The sequence below is a fragment of the Crocodylus siamensis genome, chromosome 1 (genome assembly GCF_052110815.1).
Source record: "Crocodylus siamensis isolate JL-2025a chromosome 1, ASM5211081v1, whole genome shotgun sequence".
Taxonomy (NCBI): domain Eukaryota; kingdom Metazoa; phylum Chordata; order Crocodylia; family Crocodylidae; genus Crocodylus; species Crocodylus siamensis.
Window position 1 is genome coordinate 219,724,674 of NC_143395.1, and position 21,437 is coordinate 219,746,110.

The 21,437-nt window shown below is 48.0% G+C and overlaps 1 protein-coding gene across 1 annotated transcript in view; it reads right to left on the reverse strand.

Moving 5' to 3' along the window:
- Nucleotides 1-11,806, reverse strand: part of FSTL1 (follistatin like 1) — a 75,213-nt gene extending 63,407 nt beyond the window's left edge. Inside the window, exons 1-2 of the mRNA XM_090057131.1 lie at nucleotides 11,712-11,806; nucleotides 11,554-11,613 (exon numbers count right to left, since the gene is read on the reverse strand). Coding sequence (XP_089913257.1) covers nucleotides 11,554-11,613 — 60 coding nt within the window. The 5' untranslated portion in view covers nucleotides 11,712-11,806. The remainder of the gene's footprint in view (nucleotides 1-11,553; nucleotides 11,614-11,711) is intronic.
- Nucleotides 11,807-21,437: the final 9,631 nt, after the last annotated feature.

Sequence of the window (21,437 nt, forward strand, 5' to 3'; positions counted from 1 at the left end):
TACTACAGACTTTTTAAAATGGTTGTCTTTTTTATATCATTAGGTTTATCTCTTTTCACCCTTTTCAGTTGGTCTGTAGCTATTTCCAGTAACTTGGAATGTGCTCTGCAGGTTTACTGCTCACTTGCTTATCTGTGTGACCACTTTCACTTACACAATGGGACCAAACAAGTTATTTTTCTTCCTGGTATTTAACTTATCGATTTCATAGATTTTCAGGGTCAGAAGGGACCTCAATAGATCATTGAGTCTGACCCCCTGCTCTGGGCAGGAAAAAGCGATGGGGTTAGATGACCCTAGCCAGGTGCATGTCCAGTCTCCTCTTAAAAACCTCCAAGGTAGGGGAGAGCACCACCTCCCTTGGAAGCATGTTCCAGATTCCGGTAACCCTCAACGTGAAGAAGTTCTTCCTTATGCCTAGTCTAAATCTGCTCTCTGTCAGTTTGTGGCCGTTGCTCTGTTTACCAAGGCGCCCCTTGGAGTAACTAAAAACATCTTCTGTTTCTTGATGTCCCTCCCCTGACAAATTTGTAGATGACCATCAGATCCTCTCTCAACCTCTCCTCAAAGGATCTATCCTGCAGGCCCCTAACCATATGAGTGGCCTTCCTCTGGATCCTCTCGAGGTTATCCACATCGCTCTTGAAGTGCAGTGCCCAGAACTGGATGCAGTACTCCAGCTGCAGCCTTACCAGTGCCACATACAGGAGAAGTATTGCCTCCTCAGACCTGTTCATGATACTTGTATATCTTATGGTAATAAGAAGGTTGTATATGCTTCTTTCCCAGACCTGAGGAAGGGCATTTTGTTAGACAAGCTTTCAGATACTCTTCTCCCAACTATACACTTGGTTCAGTCAAAGATATCGCCCCAAAAATATTTCTTCCTACATATTTCCTGGACCATCATGGCTACAACACTGTAACACATCACCACTGTGTACAGTGATGGGAGATAAATGTGTTCTGCCAGAATCAACATGACCCCAAATAATTCAGACCACAGAGGAAATAGCCGCTGTCAGACCCTCCCGAGCTGTTAGTACTTCTGCCTGTCTTAAGCCAATCAGGGTACAGAATGCTGTAACACAACTTGGGGATAGTCACTATTTATTTGTTATATACATGCGTGCAGTAAACATGTCACCAGCCCCTACCCTATGGTTAACTGGTAGAATCAGAATAACCCTATCTCCTCGAGTCCCCTCACTCCCCCTGCAATGGTTGGAGAAGCCACTGTACACTCCAGCAGGTTGCATTCAATTCTGAGCACCACCAAGGTACCAAAAAGATATAAACAAACAAGTGACCATTCAAAATAAAAAAAAACCCAAAACATCCTTCTTTCACTGGAGGGACTGACCTAGAAGGAAACTAAAAGTGCTAAATAAACTAACCTTGGCTAATCTAATAACATTTACGGCAGCAATGTGCACTCAGTGGAGATAAGGAAGGAGGGGGTGGATTAATAGTGAGCAGAGTCACAATTCAGATAAATGCAATGGAATTAAGAAAGGGAACATTGTTTACTTATTTAAGAGGAGTATCAAGAAAAGCTTGCTGCCTATGAGATGTGCTGGGCAGTGGCACCGTCTCCTTGAGGGACAGGAAGGAGATATCATCACTTGTGACATGAAAGATTACATCAGACAGGATGCTAATGGCCCAGATTTGCAAAAGCAACTGCTTATCCTCAAATCCAGCTCAATGCACCACAAAGGAAACAATGTTTTTTGTCGAGCAGGGGTTCATCACTTTCTGAAAATAAATGAAGCTCCCTGACGGTCTCAGATTCAGCACCCAACTCTCCACCCTGCACTGGCCACTTTGGTAAAATTAGAATTAATGAATAAACCATCAGAAAAAATTCTGACCAAGAACCTGTGTGCTGATCCAGAGGCACAAGTGTGTTGGGTGACTGAAGGTCTGAGGCCCACAGGGCTCTTAGTCATGGAGACTTGTTTACTGCATTCCAGACAAGTCCTCTTGGCTGATCAGGGCCGGTCCTGCTATCCCCAGACCTTAGATGCCAATTCCACAGGTAACAGGACTGAGGAGACACCACAGTCCCAGTGATCCCTGTGCTCAAGCTGGCAACACTACAGTCCAGGCTTCTCAGCAGACTTAATGCAAAGAGACTTTAAAAGGGAACAATAAAGATATACAAGCGAGCCTGGGTTCTAACAGCGTCGCCAGACAAAACTATTGTTTCCAGAGCAGGACAATAATAAGACCTCTTGTTAGACAGGGCACACTTCAAGTGTGTAATGCCCTACTGACAACCCTAGACATCAAAAGTCCTTCCTTCACCCACGAGAGAACAGGTAGAAGATGGGCAGTGGCACAGGTTCCCCCACAACCCCTCTCTCATTATACTTTAGTGACACTGTCTGGAAGCTTAGAGGGAAATCAAATCTCTATAGCAATTTAGTCCTTGGCTTCTCTGCTTTACTGCATGGAGAGCAATGAGTGCCACCATGGAAGGTATTTGTGATCTACTGTGTGTCTATCATCAAGGAACAGGAGCCAACATCATTCAGAGCCAGGCAACCAGAAACAACTTGCAGCTTCTGGTGACCATGGCCAAATTCCAACCGGTGACCTAAAGGTGAATAGTGCAATCTCTAACCTGTAGCCTCTTCCAAATGCATGAGTTCAATGACGTATTCTCCAGTATCACAATCTGCTCCCTTAGCTGCATTGCTACCAGCCTAACCAGCCATTCACCCCATGGTCACTGCAGCAAGTTCCTTTTCCTAGACTCAGTCAACAATCCTATGGAAGTTAAAACTACTCTGTGGCTTTTGAGGGCTAAAAAGCACATCCTCATACCCAGACAAAAGTTGACAACAATCCCGCACATGCATAGCCATGTATTCCAGTGTAAAGACAAGGCAGACAAACAAAGCCTGAGGGCATCCCAGCATAGCTAAAGAGTGTTATGTCATGCAGGAGAGTACCTAGCTTTGGGCTTCAATTACTGGTGCTCAGATGGCAGGGGCCCCAGTGGTGCAGGAAAGCCTGGCAGGCTCCCTGTTCCAGACTGACTCATCACCTAGAAAACAGCTGTGCCAGCAGCACCTAGACTCAAGTTCATCACGGCAAAATGCCAGCAGCCTGTGGGACACAGCCTCTTTCATGTCTTTCTTGAGGGATGGAGAGAAACTCTTGGCTCTTCAGCTGAAGGCTCTGAGCTGGTCAGCTTGATCTGCCCTGTGCTGAGGGAAGGAATGGCCAAGGCAAGTTCAGGGAGCCAAGGGCCATACTTCACTTTGATGGCTCAGTTATTAGACAGATGTGTTGTCACATGTCCTTTTCAGATGGAGTTTCTTTTATTGGCATGTTTCTCTCCTGGTGAATCGTCCATCACATTGCTTGGATTCTGGCTCCATCTGGCACTAACTCTTCATCAACCTTCCTACTGTGCAGCACAGAAGATGCGACTGGGGAACAGCAGAGTCCTAGATTCTTGATGCAGCTTGGTCACAGATGCTGGGTGACCTCCAGCATTTGCTGACACCACCTGTCCCAGTTTCCCAACACCAGGGGTTCAGATTTGCCTGAAGGCCATTTGTGAGGTGCACTTTCCAATGAAGGCAACCAAAAGTGGCATCTACTTTGCCTGAATATTGACTCACCATATTTGCAAGCCCTACACATAACAGAATAGTGAAAACCCTTCATCTGAAGCCTTTTCCAGTTATCAGCATATTTCAAAGTTCCCCTTTCAGGGGAAGAGCATTAAGAATCAGGGAAGGATAACATCAGCTACATGCAGATGTCAAAGGCCTCTGACCCCATTCAGCTGGGATCCTACCTCGGGAGTGGTGCAGGCACTGCAGGGGTGATGGAAGCTGGTGGCCTCTTGGCAGCTGACAAAGGTAAGCTGTCTGTGCCTCAAAGTTTGCAGGCATAATGACCGTAAGTCAGGCCCTAATCTGCTCAGTCCTGCCATGGGCACAGCTGCAATGGGGCACAAGGCCATTCTGTACCCCAGCCTTTTCTTATTGTGCTACCTAGTCATTTACATCCTCTGCCTACATTGGTTCCTCTATTTTATTATTCATTACTATCTATGTTTGCATAGAAGGAACACCAATGGAGGGGCTCAAGTGACGGATTGGGGCCCCATTACACTAGGCGCGGGACATACATATAAGCAAGAGAAATTCCCTTACCCTAATGAGCTGACAGCTTAGTCATGGCATAGCCAACAGAGGCTAACTCAGAGTGAGCAGCAGAAGCAGACCAGCAATATAAGAGTGTTTCAAGGGAGCTCTATTATGTGGGAGAACAGAACCATCTTAGGCAGGATTAGATGGGATCTTTCCCCATCTGCAGCTCCTGTCTCCTGGCTACATCTCACCTAGGTCTCAGGGAGCAAAGGGGAACAAGTGATACAAAAGCCAGCTCCTGCTGCCAAAGCAGGGTTTGGTCTTTTCTGCCAACATGTTTGCTCATTTGTTGGACATCAGGGACACAGGATCCACCCCCAGCTGAGCTGATGAAAGACAAAATCCCCTTCCAAGAACGCCCACCCTTCCCCCTTCCCCTCCTTAGCCAGTTTGGCACAGCAGGGCCCCCAAGAGAAGGCTCTGCCCAGTGACTCTGCTGTGACTGAGGGAGATCACAGAGGAAATTCTTTAATTTAACTGTGCAATACTTCATAGTAATCAACAGCTGCACCCTGGGCTGCCTGGCCTATAGTACAATGAACTGGGGAGCCAGGGAGCAAGAGTATGAAATAAAACTGCACGGCAGCCTCGCTTCTAAGCAACTGGCTTCTGCTGCAAGTGAGGAAAGCAATAACTAGCTGCTTTCTGCCCAGTAGCCTCTAAAGATGAATTCTGGGCTCAGATGTGTCTCTTTTTGCTAGTAGCACATAGAGCAATCAGTGCTGTCACAATTACACTGATCATTTGCAGTCTTCTCTACTGCTCATCATCATGGTTTCCAAGTACCATGTTAACTGGACTGGCCAGTTCAGCAGACTTCAAGGGCTCAATGGGACCTGGGGACAAACTCCTTTCTGACCATTAAAGAGGTTTGGATCAAAATGTAAAAGGAGAGAAAAACTTGTGTGGTCCCTGCCTGTACTGCATTTGTCTGTGCTTTCATTCTTGATGCTAGTCTCCAGGTTCATTAAACTTGTTAATTATGATTATTATGGTAACACTAAGGAACCACAGTGCAGGGCGAGAGTTCTAATGTGTGTGTACAAATAACACCAGCCCTGCTCCAGAGAGCTCACAATTGACATGACACACATGATCAGAGCTCTCATAGACTCCAGGAGAGTTTGGACCCTGGGACAAATTCAGAAGTTCAGACCCATCTCTAAAATATGCTGGGCTTCACAGTATAAGAACTGTTTTTAAGTCTCTGCTTTTAATGAACAGCACAAACTCGACAAGAAAGCTCAGCTTGTCTTGGATCAAGACGAGCACTGGAGTATGGCAGAAGACTCTTTAACAAAGGCCCCATGGAGGCAGACATAATCTGGCTGAATAAGATACTTCTGGGAACCAATCTGGCCTGACCCAGGGTATGTGATGCAAAAACAAAGCCTGGATAATAAGAGTTGCAGAAGCTAGGAAGGACATATCTGGCAGAGTTTTGTCACAAACGTTCATCTGCACAAAGGCAAACATTCCCCAAAACATGTAATGCCACACACTAGAGATCAAAGGTGCCTCCCACCCCTGCTGATGGGGAGGCAGCTGTCCCAATAACAGCAGGTGGAGCCCAACCAAGCAGAAGGCAACCTATGAGTTTCATTCAACCCCCTCCTACTCAAAAAGTCTGCCAGGAGTGGATCTGCCTTCACACTGCTCTCGCTAGCAGCCCTCTGTTAATTACAGGCAAAGCATTTGCATTGTGGCAGATGAAGTTACTCACTAAAAGATGGTAAATTCCCATGGAACAGGCCAGACCTGTCAGTAAACAGCAGTTTTGTTTGAAAGCAATGTCACGGCATTGCATGAATCCGTGTATTCACTATGCTCACAACACTGATCATTTGCTAGGGGCTGCAGTATCCATCTACCCAGCCAGGCTCTTGAATTCATCTTCATGAATCCCTCCTTAGTGACCAGAGCATAGTACTATGCTCTGGAGAAAGGATTCCCAGTTTCCAGTGCTGATTCATTCCATCCTGCACCCCACAGCAGTAAGAATATTGGGCACTCTGATCTGATGCAGGACAGCACTTCAAATTCAACACAGGTTTACAAGCTGCAGCAGGCTAAGCAGTGCAGGATGGGTCCCAGTGCTGCACAGGAAAAGCCAAGTCACTTTCCTTGTCCTTTTTAGCTCATTTAAAATGTGCTCACCACATTAATATGGGTCCCTCAAGCAGGTGAGAATCTTCCCTCTCCTCTCCCTTTTCCTCTGTGCCAAGGGACATGTTCCCTCCTATTCCCTTAGTGTCCCCCACTTCCCCTAGCTGTCATTATCACTGTCCCCAGCTGACCAGGGGCAGGTCAGGGGGACTCCAGAACTGCTCCTGCTCAATCCAGCATGGCTGCATGTGAAGCTTGGCTAGAGACAACAGTGGCAGCAGGTGGGTTTTCTTCTCCTGTACTTACTCCCAGACTGGCAGAGAACAAGGGGGTGGGGGGAAAGAAGGATGGGGGAGGATTCCGCTGCTGCTGCTGTCTCCAACTGAGCCCAGCTCCCTGTACAGCCTGGCTGGAATGAGCAGGAGTGGCTCTGGAGCTCTCTCTGATACTGCCATCTCTACCCCTGGAACAGTCACAGTGGCAGCAGTGGGCAGAAGAGAGGGAGTGGAAAAAAAGGAGAGAGACTGCACTGCTGAATACAGAGGGGAAAGGAAGGGCAGATTCTTACCTGCTTTGGGGACTTAAATGCTGCTTCTGTAGCATGGTCAACTGATGGAGTGGGGAGAGCAGGAAAGAGTGGTGTATGTGATCCACTGCACCCCCCTGGATGCACCTAGTCAAAGCCAGTGGCAACATTCCCTGTAGTGGAGTGAAACTACATTTATGCTAATATGGCAAGTTGTAATGTTCACACAAGTAAGCTTAAACTAATAGGTTTCACATTTGCTGGCTAAAATCCAGAGTGCCTGTTCCACAGTGGGGTCCTAACCTGTGATGAGTAACAGGAGTTAGCCACCACACATTAAAAAACTCCCTTTTTCCTAGTGAGGAAGTGTATCAAGATGAGCAGCATGGAACCCATTACCAAAACTTAACTCATTAAGAATTTAAAAACCAATAGGGCCCTCTTAAAGTATGTGTTTGCTCTGTGTAAGGACTCCAGAGCCAAATTTAAGCCCAGGCATCACAGGCCTAACTCCTGGTAGAGCATGACTGGATCAAACTTACAATTTTTTTTAGAACTGAAAGCCAAATTTCTAGCTCTCTTGAAGGCAAATGCAGCAATATGTGCCCAAGTTGGCAAACAGCTTAGAACACTATCTCCAAGAGAGACAAACCACTGCAGGCATTTCAAACCAGTGTTAATTCCCAGGGTGGATTACATTGTGATGTCAAACATACATTCCATAGAAATGTGTCAGCTGCTACGCTGGGGCAGATCTGGACATAAAAACCCCAGGGGGTTAATGCTACTGTCTGCCTTTGCATCCCCTCTCCCTGCCACTTAACTGCCTACAGCTTAATTTAGCAGCAGTCAGTAACTGAAAAACGAGGCATGAGTGGTAGCAATGCTAACCTCCCGGATTCCAGAGTCATGGGGGCCAGTGCTGCCACTGCTCAGCCCATCACTGGAGGTGGGTTTTTTGGCTTGTGAGAAGCCTTGTGGTCTAGGTCAGGTCAGTCAAGCGACTCTGATGCCCCTAGATTAGACTGATTTAGACTGTGTCACCTTGAAAAAGATTTAGGCTAAACCAAAACCATCACTTCTATTCTGAAATAAGAGTGTCTACATGGAGTTTTATACTGGTAAGCTTACACTGGGAAGAGTGGTAAAACTTCCCCGTACAGACAAACCTGGGCTATGCCAGTGTATGGTGCAGCTATCATCTCTGTTTTTTGCTGCTGAGACATGCATTTAGAGTGTTTAGTGGCTGTTTAAACACCAAATTTTGAGGCAAAACAGGAAGTGCAGCAGTTAATCTCCAGCTACTGCTCCCACACCATATACTGTTGCTCTGCCTGCCCCATTGCTGAACCTATAGCTGCTGCAGAGAACATGCAGGCAGGGTATGCAGCAACAGGAGGGTGAGGCACACTCCCAGTTCTCTCTCTCCATACCTTTAGCAGTGTCCAGGGCTTGTGCTCTGCTCACCCGTCCATCATTACATTACTGAAACAAGCCCTCAGACTCTCCTGAGATAGCTAAACACAGAGATTGAATTAACTTCTTGTTAACTGGGTATTTACCTGCTGTTCCTCTGGCACACAAGGACATGCCCAACAGAAGACTTACAGATTTATGGACTTAATGCATTCACCTTCTAGGAGAGGATATAGAGAAGGTAAAAGACATTTTAGGCCCCTCTCTCTCTCACCACACTGATGGATGCTTCTCAGAATTGCTCCTTCATGCCGGCAGAGCTTCAGTAGTGAATACTAGTGATCCCATCTTCAGCAACTTTTGTAACACTAGCTAACAAATCCTACATTGAGAGGCTACCATATGGAGGAAAAGATAAAGAGAAGTGTCTGAGCACAGTGGCTGGATGCCATCAGGGAGCAGAGCTCACTCTCTGTTGCTCTTGTGACTATTACTGAGTGCAGCCAAGAAAAGCTCCTAAGTTTTGGCAAGTCTAAGATTTTCCAGTCTAGGTAGAATGCCAGGAGCTTTCATTGCAGCAAATTCTTTAAAATAAATAAATAAATAAATAAATAACAATGAGCCTAATACCACCACAGGGTTGAGTGAGGGAGAACAATCTTGAGAGACAGAGACCTATATCCCAGCGGAGCTCTGGGGCCATTTGGCCAGTGGCAGGCTATGAGTTCAAAGCCTATCGATCATGTTCTGAACCTGCTCCATGACAAATTCAGAGGCTAGGGTGGCCATCATAGAGGACATTCTAGTTTTCTGCTACTCTGTCCTCTATTGATACGAAACCCAATGCCTTTATGCCAGACTTCAGGACATAAAGGTGTTGGATTTTGTATCAATAGAGAACAGAGGACAACTGGACTGTCCTCTGTTATGGCCACCCTAGAGGCCCTGGGAAGCTAGGAAATTATTCTGAAGACAAATGAACTTAACCGGAGTATAAAACATATTTACACCTATGCAAACATTATGGCGCATCAATAATGCACAGCTCACAGCTCTGCAAACTGCTTCTGAAGACTAACTAGCTAATTACCAAATACAGACACCTCCGCAGGCAAGCAGACCAAAGTATTTTCCCAGAGCATGTGTTTCTTGCATTTAGGCACCTAAGTGGTTTCATTTTCAAAAAAAAACATTGCCCATTCAAAAAATCAAAACCCAACAACAAAAACAACCACCCCTAAATAAAACACTGACCACTCATCAGTTCCTCCTGACTATGCTGGGATAGCTCTTCTGCCAACAAATCCCTTTATGCCTGGGTTTAACTTTATGTCCAAGTCAAAAAAAATTGGCCAAGTTCTCCCCACTTTATGGATCAAAAAAACGAGGTGCAGAGCTGTGAGGGTGCCTATATACATGCTCCGATGCATTTTAATTAGCATCAGATTAATCGAGTCTGCCAGGGTGTTCTACTTAGAATGCTCCACCATGCTGTAGCATCATCTGTATTCAGTGTCCTGTGTTTCAAAATAGTGGTGGAGGAGCTTTCATTCAATGAGTTTTAGTTAAAGTGTATCATGGCCATTTTGAAATGTGGGACACTGAATACATATGACACTGCAGCGTTTTAGAGTGGCTCTCCAGGAGACTCTAATTAAAATGCCCTCCCACCTCCCACCCTGGAGCACATGTATAGACACCCTTAGTATCTAACTTTGGGTAGCCAATGAGAATACCAAAAATTAGAGGCCCGTTTAGATCATATGGGCCATAGCGACTGGCCTGAGCACGCTAGTGACAGAGCTGCTGTCAGACATCAGGGGCCAGAGCAATTCTTGATGTGCTGCTCCTGGCTCCTGATCTTGTCTTCAGACCATTCTTCTTGCCAGTGCACAGCCTTTTTGTAGCTGCCCTAGCGCCCACCTCCTGCTTACAAGGAAGTTTTGAGCCAGAATTAGTAGCAGGTTTGTTTGCTGTTACTGAGAAGATAGATTAAACTGCTCCTGCTTTGAATGCCAGCTTTTTTAGGACACGGTGGGAGACGACGTGTGAAAATGCTGACTGCGTGAGCATGTCATGCATTAAGAAGAGGGTATTATTACTGTATTATTATGCACAGTTATTATTATTTGAGATGCAAAATGCTAGCATATGCTATGCAGCTCAAACCCACTCCCTCTCAGTTTCCATAATCACTGCATGAGAGTTGGTTCAGCAGTGTCAGCTGTAACCCCCATCACCTTTCCCTCTCACCTCTGTTCCTCGTGGGTTACGCTATTTGCATTTTTCATCTCCTCAGCAAGATGATGGCATCTGCAGGAGGTTTACCAGAAAGCTTTACTTTAAAAAGAGTCTGGTCTTTTTCTCAGTCCTGTCCGTCATAACCAGGGTAATGAGAACTATGGGTGGGAGGCAGGGGAGAAAAATAATAGAATAAAGCTGTTTGGTAGGAAATGAGATGTGTTTACACATTTTTAAGCAGAGCCAAATGGTGATGCTCCAGGGTGGGGCTAGCCATCTGTAGCCAGCACATAGGGCAGGGGCAGGGAGGACCACAAGTGAAAAGAAATATCCCCAAGAGGGATCTCTTTTCCTCAGAACGCACATTCTACATCTCTCTCCCTCGGTGCAGCTCCAGTTCATTTTCTTTAAATCACTTCCACATTCCCCTGCTGCAACTAGCAAATATTTTGCTTCTGACCTCACTTCTGCGAGAGGCCAGAGCGCTGGGAATTCAAACCCTGCTTTCTTTGCCATCGCTGGACCTTTGGGGTTTTTACCAATGGGGGATGTTAACTGGGTTTTCTGAACCCTGATGGAAATTGTGACTGGGGGGCGGGAGGAAAGACAAGGAAAGACGAGACAAGGAAAGGAAAGGAAAGACAAGGCAGAAAGACAAGGAAAGGCAGGGAAAGGAAAAGAAGGGAAAGATGGAAAGGAAAGGAATGATGAGGAAAGGAAAGACAAGGAATGACAAAGAAAGATAGTAAGGAAGAAAGGAAGGGGAGGACAGGCTGAGGGAGGGCACGGTCTAACTCTCAAACTTGCAAAGCGCAGCAATGCGACGCACGGACGCCACCACAGGACAACTTTTTGGCCGGACAGTTTTCGGGGCTGGGCCAAGCCCCGGCTGCGACTTCCCCGAGAGCACAGCGGCAGGACGGACAAAGCGGGGGGAGCCCGAGGAGCAGACCAAGCCCCAGCGGCGGACGCGGGCGCGACTCGGCCCCAGGCCAGCGGCCGTGGGCTGTGAGGGGTGCCCCGGACGCGGGGGAGGCGGCTGCGGGTCCCCCAGGGCGCCCCCAGCCCCGGCCCGCGCCCCGCACCTACCTCGGCGCGCAGGCGGGCGGCGGCCAGCACCAGGGCGAGGCACAGCACGGGCGTCCACATCTGCAAGAGAGGGAGGGACAGGGGCGGTCAGCGCGGGCCAGGAGCGCGGGGCAGGCTCCGACCTCGGCCCCCGGCCCCCGGCCCCCGGCCCCGCTCACCGCGGCGGCGGCTGCTGCTGCTCGAGAGGCGGAGTGGCTCGCGCTGCTCCGGGGGCTGCGAGGGGCCGGGGCGGGATGGGATGGGATGGGACGCCCCTTCCTCGGCCCCGCCCCCGGGGAGGCACCCGCGCGCGCCCGCCACTTCCCCGGGGCTCAGCCTGGGCACAAGCAGAGCTGGAGGGCGGCTATACTTCTTCGGGCGGGCTCAGCCCTGTCCAGCCTGCCGTCTAAACTAGTGCTTCCCAAACTTTTCCTTAGCCCGACCCCATTTCTGGCCCCCTTTCCTCAGCCTGACCCCGTTTGTGGCCCCATTCCTCAGCCTGATCGGTGGGGATGATCTGTTTCGGGCAGATCCTCCCTGGAGCAGGGGTTTGGACTAGATGCCGCCCTAAGGTCCCTCTCATCCCTCGATCTCCATGATTGATTCTGTGATTTATGGCTCTGTTTCCTCAGCATGGCCCCTCGCTCCCAACCCGAATCCCCCAGCCACCCCTGTGACCCCGGCTGCTGCTGCAGCCCTCGTCCTAGCCCACCGGCTACACTTGTCCCAGCAGCACCCCCCTGCCCCACTTCCCCTGAAGGGAGAAAGTTGGGCCCCTCTGCACAGAGATCCCTAGGGCTGCCCCTGGGCTGAGCGGGGTTTTGGGGCAGGCTGAAGGGTATCAGCCCCAGGGAGGCTGAGCTGGCAGGCAGGGCAGCCTGGCCTAAGGAGCATCCCTGCGTCAAGCCCCAGTTGGGGAGTGAAGCTCTGCCCCAGTCGCAGAGCGGCCACCCTCCTGACCAGGTGCTGGGAGGGCCACCCAGCCATTTAGCACCAGTTAGGGGCCTGGGGCTGCAGGTCAGTCGACAGGTCTGCTGTGGCCAGCCTGGTCCACAAGCCTGGTTGTCCTGGCCCCTCAGTCAGTTAGTGCATGCATAATTGCCAAGCCATTCCTGGCCCCTGAACCTGAGTTTCAACTTACATTTGGACTTCAGTTTTGGATTTCTCTGCGGTTCTGTTCCATCACCCCCATTTGGTTGTTTTTACACGTCGCCCTGTTGATTGCACCCCGGATGTCCCCAGCATCAAATCCCCAGATCCTGACCCTGGACTGTGTTATAGACTCTGTTTCTTCGGACAAGGCTGGGCTTACATAGTTGGATGGTCCTGCTTTGAGCAGGAGGTTGAACTAGATCGGTGTTTTTCAACCTGTGGGTGGCAACTCAAAAGTGAGTCCCAAGAATATATGAAAGGGTCATAAACACACCTTAAAAATGGATGCTCCTTTAAAACGTGGGAAACTACGGGTTTTTCCTTGAAGCCTGGCAGAGCTGCAGCCTGCAAGGGGCCACTTGGGGCCCCTCATGTCCCATGTGCACCCCCTGCCCCACACACCCACCCCCTTGCCCCATACACTGGGGGGTTGGGGCCTGAGGGTGGGGGACAGTGGGTTGGGAGTGAGGGGCACTGGGTTGAGACTGGTCATCAATGTTTAAAAATGGGTCCTGGTATAAAAAAGATTGAGAACCAGTGGACTAGATGACCTGGGGTCCCTACCAACCCTCATTTAACTCTATGATCTCTCCCCGGTTTTAGTAATATGGGTCCCACTATGACCAGCCCCAGGCTCTGCTTTCCCTCAGTGGTCTAACCGTTAGACTGGACCACCTATGCACTGGTCCCTTACACATATAATGACATGTAATTTCCTCCAGTTAAAGAGAAACTAGAAGCTTTACTCATGCTAGGGGCCCAGGCCTGTGTTATTTGAATCACAGAATCATTTCAATGAGGGTTGGGAGGGACTTCAGGAGATCATCTAGTCCAACCCCCTGCTCAAAGCAGGACCAGCCCCAACTATATCACACCACATTTGATTAAGAGCAAAGCAAAACCAAATGTAACCTCATTGGAATGTGCACTAATTTGCTAGATTAAGTTAAGAACAAACCACAACCAACTAGGCAAAAATAGTCAATATAGTCAAAAGAGATTGCTTCATTAGTCCTGTAGATTTATGGTTAAATGTACATGTCTTACTTATTTATGGTTAAATGTACATGTCTTACTCTGATTCATAAAACAAAACCTAGCCTTCTTCAGCATCTTGACAATGTCTCCAAGACTTCACTGCCAGTCATTTCAGACACCTGAGTTAGTATCACCACACCTGAGTTACAGTTTTTAGCTAGAGCTAAAAACAGACTTCAGAGCTGTGAAATAGAAAAGACATTACCAGGACCTGAGGAAAAAGGTCTTACATTTGAAAGCTTGTCTAGCGTTATCCCAGTTACATACTTGGTCCAGTAAAAGACCTCACCATAAGAAATCCTTGCCTCTCATCATTTCAGACTATCACAGCCACAACATCACTCTTATGGGTATTACTAGGAATGGCTAACAGAAAACCCGCAAAAGAAAGGATAGTCTGAATAGTGGAACATCAAGACAATTACAGTAGGGAGAGTCTTTAATTACCCCTGGAGGAAAGCAAAATTAGCAGAAAACTGGTTGGTTTTAATGAGCCATGAGGTCAATTGACTCCATCAGTACTGCCTGAATAGAAATGTTGATGCTCCTCCCAGGTGGTTGGTTTTAAAGTTTGGGTGGAGCAGGAATCAAAGGGGGTGGGGAGTGCAACTGCACCCCCCCCATTGATTCACCCTTGTGGGTTGTCCCAGCTGGAAGGTAAGGGTACCTGCTCATACTTCTGGAGTGTCAAGGGCAGGACCCAGTATCTGACGGTATGCTGGTGCCTCCAAAAGCCCATGCCTCTATGAATGAGTTAGCCTCTAAGGTGCCACCCTGCCCAGTCCTTCAGGCTGGTTCACCTGTGTCAGCTGTACTGGGATAACTAGGGTGGGGAGAACAGGGTAACTGCCCCTGGTACCAAAGCAATTCAGCTGCTGCCAGCAATTGCGGCGACAACTAGAAGTCACAGCTGCTCCTGTGCCCTGGGTGTCCAGCTGCATCCCCTGTGCTACCCCTCAGCTGATCTACTGGAACCACTCCTTCTGTCTGCTCCAGTCCCCTGTAAATGGAGCTAACCAGTAACAATGTAGCCATGAATACAGCAGCTGATACATTAAATTATTGGAGTTTAGCTTTCACCTGCCATGGAATAGACCAGGCAGATTAAACAGATGCAGCAGATTCAGCTGAGCTGCAACTTGCCTTTCTTTCTGCCCCTGCCTTTCAAAGTAATATAATTGTGTGCTCTCCATACTCTCCATGAACACAGAGGCTACTTACCAGGTCTGTCTATGAGAACAGAATGGCTCAGCTCTGTGCACTCTCAGGTCCTGTTGGCATTAGAGACATGTGCACTAGTGTAAGCATTTGCCTGTTGTGGTCACAAAGAACTTGTCCTCCAGTCAACCAGGTCCTACTCCACAGACTTCCCAAAAACATCCTGCCCTGTGCTTCTGTTTTACACACCAAGGACTCCTACATCTGTAACTCTGCAAGTACACAGGAAAGCATCTCTGGGGTTAACCTCTGGTTCACCAAGCTCAGGTAATACATTTGCAGAAGGGCATCCAACATTGGACCACAGCCAGGATATGGCCCACAGAGCTTCCAGAGGCGGCTGCAAGGAGCACTGCAGTCTGGATCCAGCCTGGGGGCACAAGTGAATTTGACACCCCTGTTATAGCACCCTATCCCTAGCAGCCTAGCACAGAGAAAAGAATGGTCCATCCCTTGCACTGCCTTATTTTTTGATGCTTATGGCATCTTTTCTCTTTTGCTATGTCTGCCTGAGCTTGGTTTACCTGCTGAATAGTCCTGCAGGACAAATGATGATAACTTGTATTTATACAGCATTACCCCTACCCACTTCTCCTTCTATCTTTATTGCTTTGTGAACAGTACCTGGCTATAAATCTAGCCTGAAGAGACATCTACTTATTTTGATGCAGATGCTCAGCTGTGGAGGAGTTTTTTTAAACTAACCTTCAGGTGCATGTTTGTTTCAGATTCATTGATTTCAGGGCTATGTACCCAATGCAGACAAAACTGCTATAGATTAGAAACCAATGGGGATTTCAAAATTAGGCCAGTACTGAGTGACCTGGTGCTATAAGTGCAACATAAAAAAACCCACATAATTTCCAGCCTATCAAAATGGTAATCAGATTTTTGGGCTCTTGGATTCAGGTTCCCCAGTCAGTGCTTCATGGACAAAGTCCCCAGTGACAAAGAATGATTCAAGTCACATATGGGAACATAGGTTGAGAAGAGACTCACTGGTCATTGAGCCCAGTGTCCTGTTGTGGCAGGCAGCCACATCATGTGTACCCATTCAGCAACTGCTCTGGCTGACAACAACCTTGTTGGAACCTTTTTGGTGGAAAGTAAGATGTAAGTTTAAAATGTTACAGCAGTACAATACTCTCTCATCCCCTTCAGGTCTAAGTGGGACCTGTGCAGCTGTCAGGTCTAAGTGATACTTTCCCCAGTTTGTCTTATGTAACTAGGGAGGACTGGGGGCAGGGGAAGCGTGTCTGCATGGGAAGGGAGTTACCTGGATAGCCATATCAATAGAACTGGTAAAACTTTCCTGTACTGACAAGGCTTAAATGGTGGGTACTGATGGCCTATAAAGGGAGTTCCTCTTAGTCCTTCACTGGAAAGATAGGGGCCCCTAATATGATATCTTGAAGATCTAGAAGTATGTGAAAATGCAAAGACATCATGACTCCTGCTCATATTGCAAAGAAAAATAATGGTGCCACCAGTTATGCCTGTTAATACACACAGAATATCCACATAGGGCACGTCCACACATGCATTTACGGATGACTAAATTTAATACACATTAAGTGATTGTCAGCAGCTGTCACTTGTGCAGGGACTTGGCACTAAAGTTAGTCCCATGTCCCTGAAGCCCTGCCATGTGCCCCTGTGGCCACTGGGGGGGGGGGGGGTCGGGAGAGCTCCAGCCTCTGGCCACATGGCTGCTAGCACATGGCAGCCATGCTGAAGCCAGAGCCAGCTGCCAACACCTGGAAGCCATCTGGGAAACTCTGATCCTTGGCTAGCCCCTTCCCTGCCCAGGAGCCACATGCCCAGTGCAGGGACAGCACTTGGCAGCTCTCTCCTTGCCTCCCTGCATCAGGGCTGCTCCAGCCGCTGCCCCTGCCTCTGTCAGCAACAGCCAGTGCCCTGCTGCTCCAGCCCAGCCCCTGCCAGTGATGACCAGCACCCCATGCTGGCCGTGGTGCTAGTCCTGCTGGCCCCAGCAGGCCCTCTGCACCCAGGCCCCAGGGCAGCCATGCACCTGCCAGCAGGGGTCAGGGCACTGGCTACAGGAGGCCCTGGGTGACCCCCTCCTCCTGCACTCCCTGCTCCAGCCCACCTGCCGCACTGCCCACACCCCCCCTCCCCTCTGCCCAGCACCACTCTCAGGACATGCATATTGGTGACACAAAAAAAATTATTACTTTCACAACACCCACGCCCATCTCTCCCTGCCCCACACAAAAACCAGAAGCCCCTCCCCACTCAGCCAACAGAGCCCTTCCACCACCTTCCCTACCCACCAAGAATAAAAAACTCACAGATGAGAAACTATATACAAGGGGAACACTATATACAATATTTTTGGTCTTCAAGCCCAGAGAGCAGAACTGGGGGGGTGAGGAGGGTGCTAGAGGGCTGGGCCCTGAGGCAGGTGCCCAACACCCCAACCCCTGGATATTCCTTGGGGCTGGGCTCAAGCCAGCCCCCTAGTGGCAGGGCAGACCCGGCACTAAAATTTGTGCTGGGTTGCATCTACGCATATGTTAATGTGCATTAATCACACCTAAATTTGATACCTGTATTTGCAAATTTAGGTGTGATTAGCCTAAGTTAATGCACATTATGGGCATGCACAGGTAGATGCATATTCATAATGCACATTAATATAGGCTAAAACACATTAACGCATTTCATGTCCATACACTCAGTCAGAATGACATTTGCTTTAGATTAGGAAACTAATCAAGACATACCAAAAGTATACTCAACAGGAGTACAATGTGCATCTCTCCTTTTGTTATGGCATGTGCAAAATGAACACAAAATGGTTGACTGTTTCCACAGACACAACAGTTCTTAGATTTAAAAGACTCTACAGAAGACAAAGGCATAACAGTTACATAAGTTATAACAAGACACTGTCTGACATAGCCTTCACTTTTGTCACTGAAAAATCAAAACTCATCTCCAAGTATTTAACAACGCACGGATGAAGAACATGTAGTGTCTAAGTACTCGAGAAACAAATCAATCAGAAACTTTTGTGCTAAGGTATTGTATCTATAACAAAGAATTTGGATTAGAAGCACTAGAGAGTAGAAAGCAATTGCCTCTACAGAAAAAAAAAGTTGGTATTTTATTCCACATATCAGCATAATGCTTCTGTAAACACTAGCTTTCCAGTCACTGCTGCTCCCAGTCAAACTCTTTATTACATTTATGGGATCACAAATTTTATGTACATTAAGCAATAATGTTGTCAAAAATCAGGGTTGCAATTGCTCAAGTGGATATACTCTCAAGTCAACTGTAAGAGACTCAGGAAATCATTTCTTAAGTCCTCACCCTACCCTTTTAGCCTACCAGCGTGATGTCACCTTTTCCACATTACCTCACCCACAATACACACAGGCCTCCTCCTTCCACCTCCCTCCCCCAAATAAGGCATGCAACTAGGAACCCCAGGCACATGGATTGTTTAGAAATGGGTGCTTTTGAACTTTCAACTTGGGGGTGCAGGGTTTAGTGATTGGTGATGAAGGGAATTCTGTGTTATGTAAAGGGAAATGGTTCGTCATGTCGGGGACTTGATGTTTATGAGATCTGCAGTACTGTTGTTACAATGACATGATGAGGAAGGCTGGTGACAGGTTGCTTTTTCAGTAGATACTACCCTGAATTTACAGTGAGAGCAAAGACAGGCTCACTTGGCCTGTCGACGCTGCAGGGGCCATGCATTCCAGCAGGTCCCATCTACCTCCCATTCACTCAAATCCCCTGACTGTCTCCAGCACTGGAAGTCCAACTATGAGACTGCTCTGGGCTCACCCCTGTGCCTGTTCTAGGACACTCTAGGAGCCAAGAGCTTTTATCTTTGGAGCAGGTCAGTAGGGTCTGGTGGACACAGTGTGTTCAGGGCTCCTGTGCTGAGACAGGCTGTCCCTGTACCACTCTGTTTAATGGAATATGGTTCAATTGCAGAGTTAATCTGGGCCAAATTCCTAGGTCCCAGTGCCAGATAAGCTCTCCACAAGCCAATGACCATTTATACACGGAGGGGTGATGGGTACCACCAGGTCACTCTGCCCAAAGAATCACCAGTGTTGCAAAGCAACTAAACCTCATCAGAGTAGAGGAGGGTTGTTACAGCATCTAAGGTGCCCCAATGGTCACAGTGGCCTTGGGACTGACTTGACTTGAAAAATAAACTACTTTACTAATACGATAGGTCCTAAGGCTGTATTATTCAGTTTAAGATTGAAGCAAAAACAAGTATAAGTGCATTGGAAAGTGTTGAAAACAATCTTCAGGGCTGTGAAGTAGAAGCTTGGTTACCAGAAGCAGCTAACAGACAGCAGAATTGCAGAACAAAGGATAGCTTGATTGATTGAACATCAAGAACATTAAAAAGAAGAGAGGAGTGTTAACATCTGTGGAATAAAGAGTTTAGAAGGGATCAGGTAGCTTACAATGGGCCATGAAGTCAAGTGACTCCCCTCAGCACTGCCTGCCTGGATAAATGCTGCTGCCCCTACCTGGCAGTTGATCTCAAACTTAACTTAAACTTTTGGTGGACCAGGAATCAAAAGGACACCAGTGCACCCTTCCTGGATCCAATTCTGATATTCACTATCCTTCTCAGGCTTCCATAGACAAGTGTCCCTTGCCTGACAGCTGACTAAAATCAAGGACTTGCAGGTTCCCATGTATTCTACTTTGTCTTTTGTCTGAGATCCAACTGCTGGCTAGGCTCTGGGCAATGACCTGCCCAGCTGGTAGCATTAATACAACTCCCACTTCAGCAACAGCATATGTGAGATGCTGTGACTGGCATTTCTGCAGCAATCATTCACCCTGGGGAGTAGGTGGTGAACCTTGGTGGGGATATCCTACTGCTTGCCCAGCTATGGAACCCCTCTGTGGGGACTACTGTCCCTGGCACCAGACCACAAGCACAGGGCTCTAGGATCACATCATTGTGCAGTACCAAAATGTGTTGCAGGCACTGTAGACTTAATACTACCACAAGTCATGCAGTGGGGCATATCTTTAGGCTGCCTCTGAAACTGTTTTGATGTTAGTATCAGAAAAAGCTTGTTGCAGCTTGCAGAGGGAACAAGAGGGAACAAGAGACATGCTTTTATCAGCCATATCTGTGCATCTACAAGCACCTCTGGGCTTGAACTAACAACCTCTTCTTTGCACATCTACAGCAGCTCATGCATAGAAAAATCACTTGTTGCATGTTTAAATTCCTCATCAGCCTTCCCTCCCGCTAAGAATCCATCTTGTAATTGCACATGGTCCTGAAGGGAGAGAGAAGAGGGGGGGCATGCCAACATAGACTGTTTTGCCCTCAAGCCAAGCCAAACCCTCCTCATAGCTCATTAACACCCCACATAATGAGACTGGTCACAAACCAGCAAATACAGGTCCCTTTTATTGTCATATTAAGCTGTAATATACTTCATAAAATAGCAAGGGTGGCAGCTGTATCTTCCCTGGCTGCTTAGGTGTTATTTCCTTTGTTTCCTCCTCACCTGTTTGTTCACCCCACCATTCTTCTTCCTGAACAGTTCCTGGGACTCCTAAGTAATGGCAGCACTGCAAAACAGTCTGTTCCCTTCTCACAGATTCACAGACAATCACACCTAAACTTTTTTATGGGGTCTTTTTTGGGGTCTTCAAGAAGAGGCTTGATGCCTACCTGGCTGGACTCATCTGAGTCCAGTTTTTCTCCCGCCCAGGCGGGGGGTTGGACTTGAAGATCCACAAGGTCCCTTCCGACCCGACTTCTATGATTCTATGATTCTATGACATTTAGGGCTGGGAGGGGCCTCTTGACCTCATTGGGTCCAGCCCCCCCTGCTCTGGGCAGGAAAGACTGCTAGGGTCAAATAACCCCAGTGAGGTATGTGTTCAATCTCCTTTTGAAGATCTCCAGGGTCATCTCCTCTGATTTATCTGCCCCAAAGTCTGATTTATCAACCCCTGTGTCATTTTTGGCCCCTCCTATCCATCATCCCTGTGTCCAGTAATGACACTCTCTGCTTTCCAAAGTGCATCCAGCATGCTGGGAAGCTCCATGACCAGGGTAAAGCCAAGGACCTGGCCAGACCTCTTGTGGTAGGATAAAGTTTCACAGATTGTAAGGCTGGAAGGGACCTTGGAAGATCATTGGGTCCAGCCCCCCTGCACTAGGCAAGAAAGACGACTGTTGTCAGTGAGTGACCAGCCTTGCTATGGTGTCTTCTGCCATGTGGCACAAACTCTTAGGGGTCTTTTTTTTCCTTTCTTCTGGCAGCCTCCTGGAGGTGTTCTTGTTGGGATGCTGATTTCAGATTCATCCCTCCAAGTTGTGCTCCTTATTGACCTCACCCCGGACATTTGAATCATGGTGAGAGCCTCTGGCCAGCTGGCATCTGCTGGAAGGAGAATTTCCTGCATGGCATCTCCATTCAAGCCCTGTTGAAGTGTTATGAAGAAGTGTAGGAGGCTAGTAG